This window comes from Monodon monoceros, unplaced genomic scaffold (assembly GCF_005190385.1).
Source record: "Monodon monoceros isolate NGI ecotype Baffin Bay Population unplaced genomic scaffold, NGI_Narwhal_1 Super_Scaffold_17, whole genome shotgun sequence".
NCBI classification, from domain to species: domain Eukaryota; kingdom Metazoa; phylum Chordata; class Mammalia; order Artiodactyla; family Monodontidae; genus Monodon; species Monodon monoceros.
Window position 1 is genome coordinate 17,793,962 of NW_021703773.1, and position 14,060 is coordinate 17,808,021.

The window sequence follows — 14,060 nt, forward strand, 5'->3', positions numbered from 1 at the left end:
CAAACTTTCCCCCCAAATCTGTTCTTCCTCATGAAACTGAATCCTCCAGCTGCGGCGTCCCAGGCGCCCGCCCCTCGCCCGCCGCCTCCCCTGGCGCCCCTGCCCTCGCCCTGCTCTTTCCGCGCCTCGGACCTTCTGTCCCCCGCACCTCCGCCCCACCCCTTGCCCTGAAGATGAAGGTCTGGCTGCTGCTGGGTCTTCTGCTGGTGCACGAAGCGCTGGAGGACGGTGAGTTGATCCTGGACTCCCCCCCCGCCCCCAGCCCTCGTCGTCCTCCAGGTCTTCTAACTTTAGACCTTCCGAGGCCCAGCCCTGGAGCCGCTCCCTACTCCGTGCACCTGCCCCCCCACCCCCAGGAGGGTCTCCTTACCTCCCTCTCTCCACCTCCCCTCGGAGCCCCTGGGACGGTGGCAGCTGCTCTGACCCTTAGGATCCCCACCAGAAGCGCTCCTGCGCTCCTAGAAGGCTCTCGGCAGCCGGCAAACGGAACAACCCCAGGCAGCCCCTGGTCCAGCCCCCAGTGTCAACGTGTCTGTCTGGGAGCTGCGGATCCTTTCCACCTTCGCGCGGCGTTCGCCCCGGGTCTCTGCTCGTGAGGGCGGGTGCCACATAAACTGAGCCTTTTGCAAAATTCGAAGAGTCCTCCTCCCCCATCTGCAGTCCTAGATTCGTTTCATAAACCAGCGTGGGCTTGAATCCTGCGAGATGTGCCTAAGTCTTAGACCAGATATTTCTGGGTATCAGACCTTCTCCAAACGACTCAAAACCCCACAGCTGTTACACTCCTTATCGGATTGGAGGGGAGAAGATGAAGGACATGGATTTATGTACACCATATGGGGGCCCTTGTGCCGCTGAACTTTTTTGAATGTGTGCCTGTCCTGGACCCACCCTGTTGTGTAGACTCACAACCACAGGGCCAGACTTTATTGTGCATGTGTGTGTGTATTGTTGTATTTCTATGTCTATTATCTATATTTCTGTTGGCATTTAATTGTCTGGTTGGCTCCATTATTTTTCGATTGGTGTTATTCGTGCAGTATATTTTGCATCTGTTACATCCTGGTATCCTGAAATCTCCCTTGGAATTCTGCTCTGCAGTCACTATTTTTGCTGGTTTTGGTTGAAAAGCAGCTTTTGCTGTTATGCAACCTCCCGCTGGGGCCAGCTCACCCTGGCTCACATCTTTCATCCACTACTCAGTCCTGACCAGTTCCTTTCTTTCCCATGAAACTAGAAGCATTGGCCAGAAAAAGGCCACATTCTGGTTTGCAAAGTCCAAAATGGTTGTGGGACTTGAAGTTGAATGTGAGGCTCCTTAAGCCTAGAGCCTTGCTGGATAAAGTGTAGGCAATGCTTCTCCTGGGGAGGTGCGGGGAGGAACAGGTCCTCTTTGCCTAGAGAGCAGTTGGCCTGAGTTCACGGTGTAAAATACAATATTCAATTGCTCCTGGCAGGTCCTCGTATGTGATCGCTGAAGTGATGGAAATGTAGTATTTGGTATCACTTTTTGAATAGGGCAAGAGACGGTCAGACAAAATAATTTCAAGTGGCCCATTCGCTTGGTTACACAGTTCACCCAAGATGCCTGCCGCAGGGGCTCGGGGGGCAGCCTCAGCCTCTGCCTCCTGAATCTCTCCCAGCTAATGTGTGCCCAGACCATGATTACAAACAGCTGCATGAATCAATTAGCATCTGTTTGTCAAACGTAATTTATACAAACAGTATAGATTTATGAGACAGGAAGTTGAACACAGACTTGAGTATTTTATAAGAAATAATTGATAAATTTTAGATGTGATAATAGCACTGTGGGTTTGTTTTTAAAAGTAAAAGTAAAATATACAGTATAAACTATTTGTGAATAAAATATTGAACACATAATTAGAAAAGTAAATCTGCTTCAGTAAAGTATAAAAGTTTTTCTAAAGCCTATTAAGAATGTTTTCTCCGGTTTGAGTTAACATGTGGCTGGCTGGGACCAGGAACTGAGAGTGGCTTAGGTGGGGTGCCCTTCCAGTGCCAGCCCCTGATTAACAAGTCGGAATATGGTGCATTCCTGGGTCATCCCAAAGCACAAACTGCAGATACAGGCCCATGACTCAACTTTTCCCACTGCCTTTCAGTCTTTCCGCTCACTTCTAGGAGAGGCTTTCTAATAGTAAAAGAATTCCCTGTAAGCATATACTGGGTGTACATCTGCTCTAACCCAGCAAAGTTTGCCTGGCTTCATTCTAAAATGCTTTAAATTTTTAGAAGTAATGTTATTTCTTCTCATGAAGAGTGGGAGTTGGAAGGGCATGCCGCTCATGTGGCATGAAAGTGAGGCATGAAAACAGTTAATAAAAGGCCCAAGATGCCACTTAGAGCCAGACGTGGCTCACGGCACCTGATTTTCAGCATTTGTATGGAATACATGCCACTGTGTTTGTTGATAGGGTGCTGCCATTTTTACATAAAAGAGTACAACATCGCAGGTCCTTACCAGCTTTTGTTATCTACATATTTTTACCCAGTGTTGGGAGCAAATGATGAAGTATAAATATTGATTTGTTACTGCTGTTTTGTCAATCTCACGCCACACCCTTGATCAATACTAATTTGATCTTCAGTCTAACGTGGGCTTATTTTCGGTCCTGCGAAGGTTCTCTTTCTGGGGAAACTAAAGAGATTCATTATGATGTGAGGGCAAAACAGCCTGATCTCTAAGAAGGTAAGGGGAGCGACACTGAAAATGAGTCTCTAACCAGTACTCGGTATCACTATTGTGACTCAATTTATTCCTTGGAAAAAGGATAAAAATTAGTTCAGAAAACCTTATAATGAAAAAATTGTAAAAACTCTCATTGTTCACAAGTGCAAATAATGTTTTGAAGCATTTAGGATCTTGGTCTGTATGTTTGACATACAAAATCATCTCTGATTCTTAGAGCTGAAAAAGAGAAAAGTTTAGGGGCAACAGAGAGACTGGGGCAGTGTGCCAGCCAGAGCAGTGAGAGAAGTTCTGAGGATTGATGGCTGCCCCTGTACAAGGTTATAAAGCCCTGCCCTTGCGGTGCTCTCATAGGAGAGGACAGGTAACAAGTAAAGGTAACATTTCAGGAACTGATAAGCGGCGTGAAAAATCAATAATCAGGATGTATTAGTTTCCTAGAACTGCTGTAACCAAGCACAAACTAAGATGCTGCAAGTTCTTAGTTCTCACACAGTCCTGGCGGATAGAAGACAAATCAAGGTGTCAGTAGGGCCATGCTGCTGCTGAGACCCTGGGCCGAATCCTTCCTTGCCTCTTTCTAGGTTTGGCTGGCGGCCGGTGATTCTCAGTGGCCCTTGGCTTACAGCTGTATCTCCCCGATCTCTGCCTCTGTTGTCACTTGGCCATCTTCTCCCTCTGTGTGTGTCTTCATCTGGCATTTTCCTGTGTGTGTGGGTCTCCGTATAAGGACACCGGCTTATTGGATTAGAGCCCACCCTAATGACATCATCTTTTTTTAAAAATTTTTATTGGAGTATAGTGTTTCTACTGCACAGCAGACTGAATCAGCTGTACATGTACATATATCCCCCCTTTTTTGGATTTTCTTCCCGTTTAGGTCACCACAGAACATTGAGAGTTCCCTGTGCTATACAGTAGGTTCTCATTAGTTATCTATTTTATACATAGTATCAATAGTGTATATATGTCAATCCTAATCTCCCAATTCATCCCACCCCCCCTTTCCCCCTTGGTATCCATACCTAATGACCTCATCTTAACTTGATTATGTCTGCAAAGATCCTATTTCCAGATAAGGTTACATTCACCAGTTGCAGGGGTTAGGACTTCAATGTATCTTTTTGGAGACACAGCTGAACCTATAAGACAGGGTAAGAGGACGGAGAGGGCTGCCGAGGGCAGTGTGCGTGGGGTTTGGATAGGAGGGTCAGAGGCCAGTTGAGAGGGAGGGAGCAGGTGCTGCTTGTCTGGAAGAAGAGCCATGAAGCCAAGGGCATGAGCTTCAAGGTGTCCTGGTGGTCACTGGCTGAAGGAGCATGAGAAGTAAGATGGGAGTTGGCAATGCTCTGTCGGGTGTGGGAAGACTTAGGGCTTTATTCTAAATTAGATGAAAGTCACTGGAGGGTCTCCAGCAGAGAAGTGCCCATGGTCTAACTTATATTTTCAAAGGTAGGAGTGCTTAGGTAGAAGCCAGGAGCCTGCATAGGGGGCTCTTTTAATAGTCTAGGTGAAAATGGTTGCAGTGGGTGTAGGGAGTAGAGCCTGGGTTTGGGGTCTATTTTGAGAGCAAAGCCAAGAGGGTTTGCTGCTGGATTAGACGTGGCTTTGGAAAGAAAGAAGAGAATCCTGTGTGACTCAGGTTTATGTTCTGAGCAACTGGGTGAATAGAGTTGCCATTTGCCGATAAAGGGACACCAGGGAAGGAGCTGATTTGAAAGGGCATCTAGGGCTTCCCTGGTGGCGCAGTGGTTGAGAGTCCGCCTGCCGATGCAGGGGACGCGGGTTCGCGCCCCGGTCAGGGAAGATCCCACACGCCGCGGAGTGGCTGGGCCCGTGAGCCATGGCCGCTGAGCCTGCGCCTCCGGAGCCTGTGCTCCGCAATGGGAGAGGCCACAACAGTGAGAGGCCCGCGTACCACGAAAAAAAAAAGAAAGAAAGAAAGGGCATCTAGAGTTCAGTGTGGACACGTCCAATTTGAGATGCCCACTAGCCTTCCAAGTGACACTGAGTAAGCGACAGAATATTCAGATCTGGATTTAGAGGCAAAGTGAGGACAGGAACAAGGCAGCTCTCAGCGTATAAATGCCATTAGTGCTAAAGGGACTGGTGAGGCCACTTAGAGACTGAGGAGTTGCAAGGATTCAGCCCTTTGGACTCAGGCAGGAAAGGAAGATGAGGAAGTTTGCCTAACGGACCGAGAACCAAGACAGTGCCATGTCCTGGAAGCCAAGCGAATAAAGTGTTTCAAGAGAGAGTGGTCATTTTGCAGTATATATAAATATGGGATCATTACGTTGTTCACCTGAAACTAATGTTAGTTGAGCTGTCAGTTACATCTCAAAAAAAAGCGCCATGAACTGCGTTCTGATGGATGCTTAGAAAAAAAAAAAGTATCAATCTAAGGTCTTTATCCTGAAGTAGAAGTAGCTAATCTTAGAAGTTGCTCTCATAAGAAAACGATACTTTAAGCAATGATATTAAGGGTATTTTGGAGTGGGGTTCCAGAACGGGTAGGGAAAAGAGGCTCTCATCATTCTACATTTTTACCTCCCTACTGTCATTGCTTTCTCAACTTCTCGTATTTGTTCTTGGAAAAGTATATGTGTTCCTATGGGGTGTTTCATGAGGAATGGAAAAACGAGAGTGGGGTGTCCCAGTTTATACAACTGGTTAGGGGAACCCCTGAGCTACCCAGCAAATTTATAGTGTGGATATTTAGATGCTGCTCTCAGGTCAGACCTTTCCCCTTAACTGCCCATGGAGAGAAAAAAGCGAACCGCTTCAGATCTTTGATGTGGATGGCTGTGTTTACAGGGAATCCGCATCCAAGCAGCTGTCAGTGATTCTTCTAAAGAATTTATTTTCTCCTCCCACACAGTCTGATAGAATTAGAGAGGTTAATAGTCAGGTCATCTGTATTGAATAAGCTTTGATTGCAATCAACCCTCAGCTGATGCTGAAGAATTACAGTCCTTTGCCCTATGTACTTCTGGTTGTGCAGCATTTACTCATTCATTTTGGAGATGTTTTTTGACCAGCATCTCTTCACTTGGGGATTGTAATGTATGCCTTGGAAAAGCATCTCCAGCCCTTCCAGGAAGGTTGTGCCCTCATCCCGGGCATCAGGTTCTGTTTGACTTGGAACTCCTTGTCAAAGCCCATGACCTACCAAACAAAGAAACCTCTTAGATAATGGTGCTGTGCCTGAGATTCATGCAGATAAAGTGAAAATGCTGATCTTGAGTGAATTGAAAGCAACAAGATGAACCAGAAGAGACGCTAGATCTGGTTTTTCACTGCCGCCTTAGTAACCCTGGGTGAGCTACTTGGCATCTGTGGTCTCAATTTTTCACCTGTAAATTAGGAAAAATAATGAGCTGCTTTACCTCCATCACAAGTTTATCATGGAGATCACCCTGAGACATAACGAGAGGGTCAGACACTGGTCTCAGCATTTTAAACATATTAACTCGTTTAATCCGCACAGCAATCCAGTCATTATTACCATATAATTCTCAATCTACAGGTGAGGAAAGTAAGAGAGAGGGTAACTTCCCAAGGTCACACAGTAAGTCAACAATGACTTCAGCACCTAAAGTCTGTAATGACATTTAATGGTTTGTGACTTTTGTCATTTATTTCTCTAAAATATACTGGGCCATAATCTCAAAAATGCAATGGTGATGGACTTTCACTTTTGTATATCTACATTGTGAATGCTTAAACTTTTTTAGGCCTTTGGAAAATAACTAATTTACTTAGTTAGCCTGAAGAGTCATTCTTTGAAAAAGATAGACATGGGATTGCAGAGTCGCTCAGTCCTAGGACTTGTCCGTGGGACCACTGGCCTGGCTCCTTGGACTGTGTGTCGCCACTGTCAAACCATGGACCAGTTCCATGGCCAGGCCGCTGGACCGACTGATGGGCCTATTTGGTCAAAAGGTCAAATGATTTTTCAGGGATGATAACACATATTTGAAGGCGTAATATCCATAACTAGTTAATCGAATATTGCTGAGTAGCATCACCACATGGGATCTGAGAGCTTAGAATCAGGGAAACTGCATGGGCTGCCTAAATTCCCTAGGATTTACAAACAGTTGTTGTCATTTCCAATAGCTTGAATTCCTGTTCATGATGAAGAAAAAACACCAAATTAGACATCAATCCAGAGGTCCATGACTCTCACAGGTATAGTTTTTTTCTGTTGTTGTTGTACGTGGGCCTCTCACTGCTGTGGCCTCTCCCGCCGCGGAGCACAGGCTCCGGACGCGCAGGCTCAGCGGCCATGGCTCACGGGCCCAGCCACTCCGCGGCATGTGGGATCTTCCCAGACCGGGGCACGAACCCGTGTCCCCTGCATCAGCAGATGGACTCCCAACCACTGTGCCACCAGGGAAGCCCTCACAGGCATAGTTTGACCGAAATGCTTGCAGGGCACAGATGACTTGGACAGCATCATGGTAGGCTTTTAATTTCTGCCTTAAGAAAAAGACAGTGACTTTTACCTGTTGTAGCAGTGAGGCTTATGCTTCACAATTGATGTTGCTGGATTAGAATATTTCTGTGGGTCTAATATGTTCCCAACGATTACAGTGCTTTTCCTTCTGGGAGGTTGTGGAAATGGGCACCCCTTCCCACCCCCATCTGTCATTAGAACCCTGGGTATAAATAAACCAAATGTGCAGGGTCTGGGGAAGTCTTGACAAACAGCAGGTATTGGGACTCGCCTTGAAGACTAGGGCTCAAGGGCACAGTCCCGCTCCCCGGAAGGACTGAGAAAGCTCAGCAGGGCCCGTGACCCAGAGGAACCAGAGTAGAGGAAGGATGGGAGATAAGAAGAGACACAGGGGCTTCCCTGGTGGTGCAGTGGTTGGGAGTATGCCTGCCGATGCAGGGGACACGGGCTCGTGCCCCGGTCTGGGAGGATCCCACATGCCGCGGAGCGGCTGGGCCCGTGAGCCATGGCCGCTGAGCCTGCGTGTCCGGAGCCTGTGCTCCGCAATGGGAGAGGCCACAACAGTGAGAGGCCCGCATAATGCAAAAAAAAAAAAAAAAAAAAAAAAAAAGAAGAGACTCAGACCCCGGGAAAGGAGAGGTCACAGATGGACCTGGAGTCATGGAAAGGCTCGCGGGGCTCAGGCACGACGCAGCCACACCCAAAGAAGGCCACGAGCCAAGGACTTGGTGTTGATACTGAGCTCACAGTGGGGTTGGTTCCAGAGTCTGGGCAGGGCTGAACCAAGAGTGGAGGCCAAATGGCTCCTGTTTCAAAGGGCAACACTCCAAAAAGCCAAGTTCATCATTACACAGTTGAGTCCACGTCAGCTGAGTTTTGGGACAAATCATCAGACTGTGGCTCCATGAAACGCTCACCAACGGCACACACACCATGTGAACAGCCCAGATCAAGACAGAACGGTCCTGGCAGCCCCTCTCCTGTCCCCTCCTGCTCATCCCCAGCCCTCGTAGGAAAGCCACTGCCTGACTCCTCACCTCAGAGATTCAGACCTGAAGTTTCTAAAAAATCAAGTTTCTAACATTTATAAATCCGGAAACCTGCATTTCCGCCATCCTGGGAGAAATCAGATCCTGGAACCCTGGACACTCGCTCCCTCCAGGCAGCTGTCCCTTCGGGAGGGCGTGGCCTCTCCAGGCCCACCTGGCTCACCTCATTTTGTCACCAGCCTGGTCTGCTGGTGTAAGAGCTTGCAACACTTGCCTTTTTCTGTCTCTTGATCCCAATTTCAGTGTCTCTGTACTCTTGACCACTCGAGCCCTTTATACACCAAGGTAACTTTAGGTAAATAAATACGAACATCAAAGAGGGAAAAGAATTTTCTCCTGATTTATCACATTTCCCCATTTTATACAAATGCCCTGTAATGCCCTCAACTGGCCAAGGTTTGTGTAGTTATCTATTCAAAATATCTACAGGCTGTTGATCCTCATGTAGTGAAATGGGGGTTAGGAGACCTGAGTTTTACTTTCACATCCTGTCGCTAGCCAGCTTTGTGCAATTTAACATTTTTTTTTTTTTTTAATTTTATTTATTTATTTATGGCTGTGTTGGCTCTTCATTTCTGTGCGAGGGCTTTCTATAGTTGCGGCAAGTGGGGGCCACCCCTCATCATGGTGCGCGGGCCTCTCACTATCGCGGCCTCTCTTGTTGCGGAGCACAGACTCCAAACGCGCAGGTTCAGTAATTGTGGCTCACGGAGCCAGTTGCTCCGGGTCATGTGGGATCTTCCCAGACCAGGGCTCGAACCCGTGTGCCCTGCATTGGCAGGCAGATTCTCAACCACTGCGCCACCAGGGAAGCCCTGCAATTTAACTTTTAAGGCCTCCTGTATTATTTTTTAAAATGTATAACATGCGGACTTTAAATGGTCTCTCAGGATCTTGTAAGTTTGGGCGTTTTACAATTCTGTGGGCTTATAGCAAGGTCACCTTGGAGATGATGCAGACAGTGGAGCAAATGAATTGCCAAGTCTCCTTCTCTTTGCTGGGTGGATACAGCATATGGCCATGTGGGCTGGGTGGACAGCTGAGATTTCTGGAACCCAGAGGTATTCCAAGGGCAGGGCAGCATTGTCTGTAGAGAAGGGAAAAACAGCAGTAAGAAAATGGACTTAAAGGTCATCAGTTCTTACCACCATTTGCCAGCAATTCTCAACAATGTTGGTGATGAAATACTCCTCCCCCCAGTGTATTTTGTTGGCTAAATTCTAAACCTTTGCTAAAGTTGCCATTGAGTTTTAATAATGTATATGTATGCTTTAAATGAACACAGGGTTAGTACTTATTTCTTACTAAGCCTTGTATCCTCCATGGATGTTGTCTGCCCTGACACACACAGGCACCACAGTACGTACTCATTTGGGAGAAAGTTTGTGATGGTTTGAAATCTTCATCTTCTGAGTGTGCTTTCAGTGTAGTCTGTGTCTCCACTCCCTGGAGACTACATATTCCTGGGTTTAAACAATTGGTTCAAAATGAACAATGACAGCACTGAGATGGCAAGGACCAGAAACAGACCTCGAGAGGCTTCAGGTCCACCATTCTGGGTACCACCTTAGAGCTGGTGAGACTGAGTGTGAACCACAAGAAAAAGTTGTTTTGTTTGCGAAGTGCGAATGTTAGTTCATACGTGAGATGTTTTGCTGAGTTTGAACAAAATCTTGGAAGCTGCAATTGATTCCCTTTCAGTTACTAATTGGTTTAAAGCTAAAGAATGAACCAAGAAAATAATGATTATTCCTGAAAATAACTTTGACATAGGAGGAGAGGGATATTAAAAACGATCTGTTTCAGGGGTTGAAGACTCTGGGTATGTTAACCACCGAAGTCCATTGTTCTCTCCTCATGTTTGTACCAGTTACGGGTCAACATCCCCCCAAGAACAAGCATCCAAAGGAGCCTGGAGAGAACAGAATCAAGCCCACCAACAAAAAGGTGAAACCCAAAATTCCTAAAATAAAGGACAGGGACTCCGCTGACTCAACACCAAAGACACAGTCTATAATGATGCAAATGATAGATAAAGGTCGCTTTCAGAAACCCGCTGCAACCCTAAGTCTGATGGCAGGGCAAACTCTAGAGCTTCGATGTAAAGGGAATAAGATCAGATGGAGCTATCCCGCATACCTTGACACCTTTAAGGACACCCGCCTCAGGTAAGCCTTTTCTTTTACTTGTGTTGGCTCAAGGATTTGGTTTCATACCTTTGCTTAATACCACATTGTATCTGACATCTACCATTTTACTCTAGCAGATTATAAAAATGGAAGCTCATTGAGGAAAAGCCATTGGTTTTATTGCTTCACCCAGTTAAAAAAAATTATTGCAAATCCTACCAACATTGTTTAAATAGTGAACTGTTAAAGGAAGCCGTATGACAGCTGTAATTAAAACTGTGATGTATAGAGGTAGAGATTTAAGAATTCATACTGTAAAAAATAATGGACTCAATGCTTTGTCATTTTTTAAGTAATTGTAATGAAAACTGACTAATGGGAGATTCCTATGAGCAAGTTGACCAGAGGTGAATTGCTTTTGACCTTTTCAACTTCTTCTGATTTACTTTTACTTTTCCAAGTATATGGCTTTTATATTCAGAGGCATCCGTTGGTAGGAAGGCTAGAGATTTCTCATGTTTGAATGAGTACCTTCAGGAAAAGTGGTTAATATGATTATGAAAACTATGAAAGGCAAGGAAGCAGAGCATGTTTTAGAGGGTGCCAGAAAGGGCCTATGGCGTTAGGGGGTGTTTTCCTGCGTATCTTTGGGGAAGCCCCCTAAACTCCCTCCCTCAGTTTCCTCTGGCAAAGAATGAAGGGGATTGGTCTGTGTGCTTCCTAAGTTTCTTGCTAGACCTTTCTTCATATGAAAGGTCAGGATATTCTTCATATGATTCAGGATAGAGAAACAGTGGAGATCGTCTGTTTGGGATGATTGGGATGGGGAGAAGAAAGAATGTGGATCTCAGGCATCCATCCCAAATGCTGCATGTTCAAAAGAGATTCATATTTCCACACACACTCCACCTACTTGGGTCTTCATCTCCCTCAAGGACACCACCATCCACTCAGCTGCTCAGCCTGAAAACCGGGGAGCATCCTTGCCTCTTCCTCTCTCCCTCACTCCCCACATCCAATCAGTCACCAAGTTCGGTCACTTCAATTTCCCTTCCTTCCTTCCTTTTTTATTGAAGTAGAGTTGATTTACAGTGTTGTACCACTCTCTGCTGTACAGCAAAGTGACTCAGTTACACACAGAGACATTCTTTTTAAAAACTCTTTTCCATTATGGTTTATCCCAAGAGATTGGATATAGTTTCCTGTGCTATATAGTAGGACCTTGTTGTTTATCCATTCTAAATGTAATAGTTTGCACCTACCAACCCCAAACTCCCAGTCCATCCCTCTCTCTCCCCGCTCCCTGTTGGCAACCCTAAGTCTGATCTCTATGTCTGTGAGTCTGTTTGTTTTGTAGATAGGTTCATTTGTGCCATATTTTAGATTCCACATATAAGTGATATCATATGGTATTTGTCTTTCTCTTTCTGACTCACTTCACTTAGTATGATGATCTCTAGTTGCATCCATGTTGCTACAAATGGCATTATTTCATTTTTTATGGCTGAGTAGTATTCCATTATATGTATGTACCACATTTTCTTTATCCATTCATCTGTCGATAAGCATTTAGGTTGTTTCCATGTTTTGACTATTGTGAATAGTGCTGCTGTGAACATAGGGGTGCATGTATCTTTTTGAATTGTAGTTTTGTCCAGGTACATGCCCTGGAGTGGGATTGCTGGATCATATGGTACTTCTATTTTTAGTTTTCTGAGGAGCCTCCATACTGTTTTCCATAGTGGCTGCACTAACATTCCCACCAACAGTGTAGGAGGGTTCCCTTTTCTCCACGTACCCTCCAGCATTTGTTATTTGTAGACTTTTTAATGACAGCCATTCTGACCAGTGTGAGGTGATATCCCATTGTAGTTTTTTTTTTTTTTAACATCTTTATTGGAGTATAATTGCTTTACAATGGTGTTGTTAGTTTCTGCTTTATAACAAAGTGAATCAGCTATACATATACACATATCCCCATATCTCCTCCCTCTTGCGTCTCTCTCCCACCTTCCCTATCCCACCCCTCTAGGTGGTCATAAAGCACTGAGCTGATCTCCCTGTGCTATGCAGCTGCTTCCCACTAGCTATCTATTTTACATTTGGTAGTATATATAAGTTCATGCCCATTGTAGTTTTGATTTGCATTTCCCTAATAATTAGTGATGTTGAGCATCTTTCCTTGTGCCTACTGACCATCTGTATGTCTTCTTTGGAGAAATGGCTACTGTCTTCTGCTCATTTTTCAATTGGGTTGTTTGGTTTTTTGCTGTTGAGTTGTGTGACCTGCTTGTCTATTTTGGAGATTAAGCCCTTGTCAGTCACATCACTTGCAAATATTTTCTTCCACTCTGTAGGTTGGCTTTTCTTTCTTTTTTTTCTTTTTTTAATGATTTCCTTTGCTGTGCAAAAGCTCATAAGTTTGATTAGGTCCTATTTGTTTATTTTTCTTTTTATTTCTATTGCCTTGGGAGGCTGACCTAAGAAAACATTTGTACAATTTATATCAGAGAATGTTTTGCCTATGCTCTCTTCTAGGAGTTTTATGGTGCCATCTTATGTTTAAGTGTTTATGCCATTTTGAGTTTATTTTTCTGCATGGTGTGAAGGTGTGTTCTAACTTAATTGATATACATGCAGCTGTCCAACCTTCCCAGCACCACTTACTGAAGAGACTATCTTTTTCCCATTTTATACTCTTACCTCCTTTGCTGAAGATTAATTGACCATACGTGTGTGGGTTTTTTTCTGGGCTCTCTATTCTTTTCCATTGATCTGTATGTCTGTTTTTGTACCAATACCACACTGTTTTGATTACTGTAGATTTGTAGTATTGTCTGAAGTCTGGGAGACTTATGCCTCCTGCTTTGTTTTTTCCCTTAGGATTGTTTTGTCAATTCTGGATCTTTTATGGTTCCATATAAATTTTTGGATTATTCTAGTTCTGTGAAAAATGCATGGGTAATTTGATGGGGATCGCATTAAATCTGTAGATTGCTTTGTGTAGTATTCCTATTTTAACAATATCAATTCTTCCAATCCAAGAGAATGGGATATCTTTCCATTTCTTTGAATCCTCTTTAATTTCCTTTATTAATGTCTTATAGTTCTCCGTGTTTCACCTCCTTGGTCAGCTTAATTCCTAGGTATTTTATTTTTGTGTGTGTGTGATTTTAAAAGGTATTGTTTTTTTACATTCCCTTTCTGAGATTTCATAGTTAGTGTAAAGAAATGCAACCGATTTCCGAATGTTAATCTTGTATCCTGATACTTCGCTGAATTCATTTATTAGGTCTAGCAGTTTTTGTGTGGAGTCCTTAGGGTTCTCTGTGTATAGTATCATGTCATCTGCATATGGTGACAATTTTACCTCTTCCCTTTCAATTTGGATAGCTTTTATTTCTTTTTCTTGTCTGATTGCTGTGTTGAATAGAAGTGGTGAGAGTGGGCATCCTTGTCTTGTTCCAGATTTTAGCAGGAAGGCTTTCAGCTTTTCACCATTGAGTATTATGTTGGCTGTGGGTTTGTCATAAATGGCTTTTATTATGTTGTGGTATGCTCCCTCTATACCCACTTTGGTGTGAGATTTTTTTTTTATTAAGAATAGATGTTGGGGCTTCCCTGGTGGTGCAGTGGTTGAGAGTCCGCCTGCCGATGTAGGGGACATGGGTTCGTGCCCTGGTCCAGGAAGATCCCACATGCCGTGG

The 14,060-nt window shown here is 44.7% G+C and overlaps 1 protein-coding gene across 2 annotated transcripts in view; it reads left to right on the forward strand.

Moving 5' to 3' along the window:
- Positions 1-14,060, forward strand: part of PDGFRL (platelet derived growth factor receptor like) — a 48,230-nt gene continuing 34,170 nt past the window's right edge. The window contains exons 1-2 of one of the 2 annotated variants that reach the window (XM_029226620.1): positions 1-228; positions 10,095-10,392. In XM_029226620.1, the coding sequence (XP_029082453.1) occupies positions 174-228; positions 10,095-10,392 (353 nt within the window). In that variant the 5' untranslated portion in view covers positions 1-173. The remainder of the gene's footprint in view (positions 229-10,094; positions 10,393-14,060) is intronic. The other variant, XM_029226621.1, reaches the window with a different exon arrangement.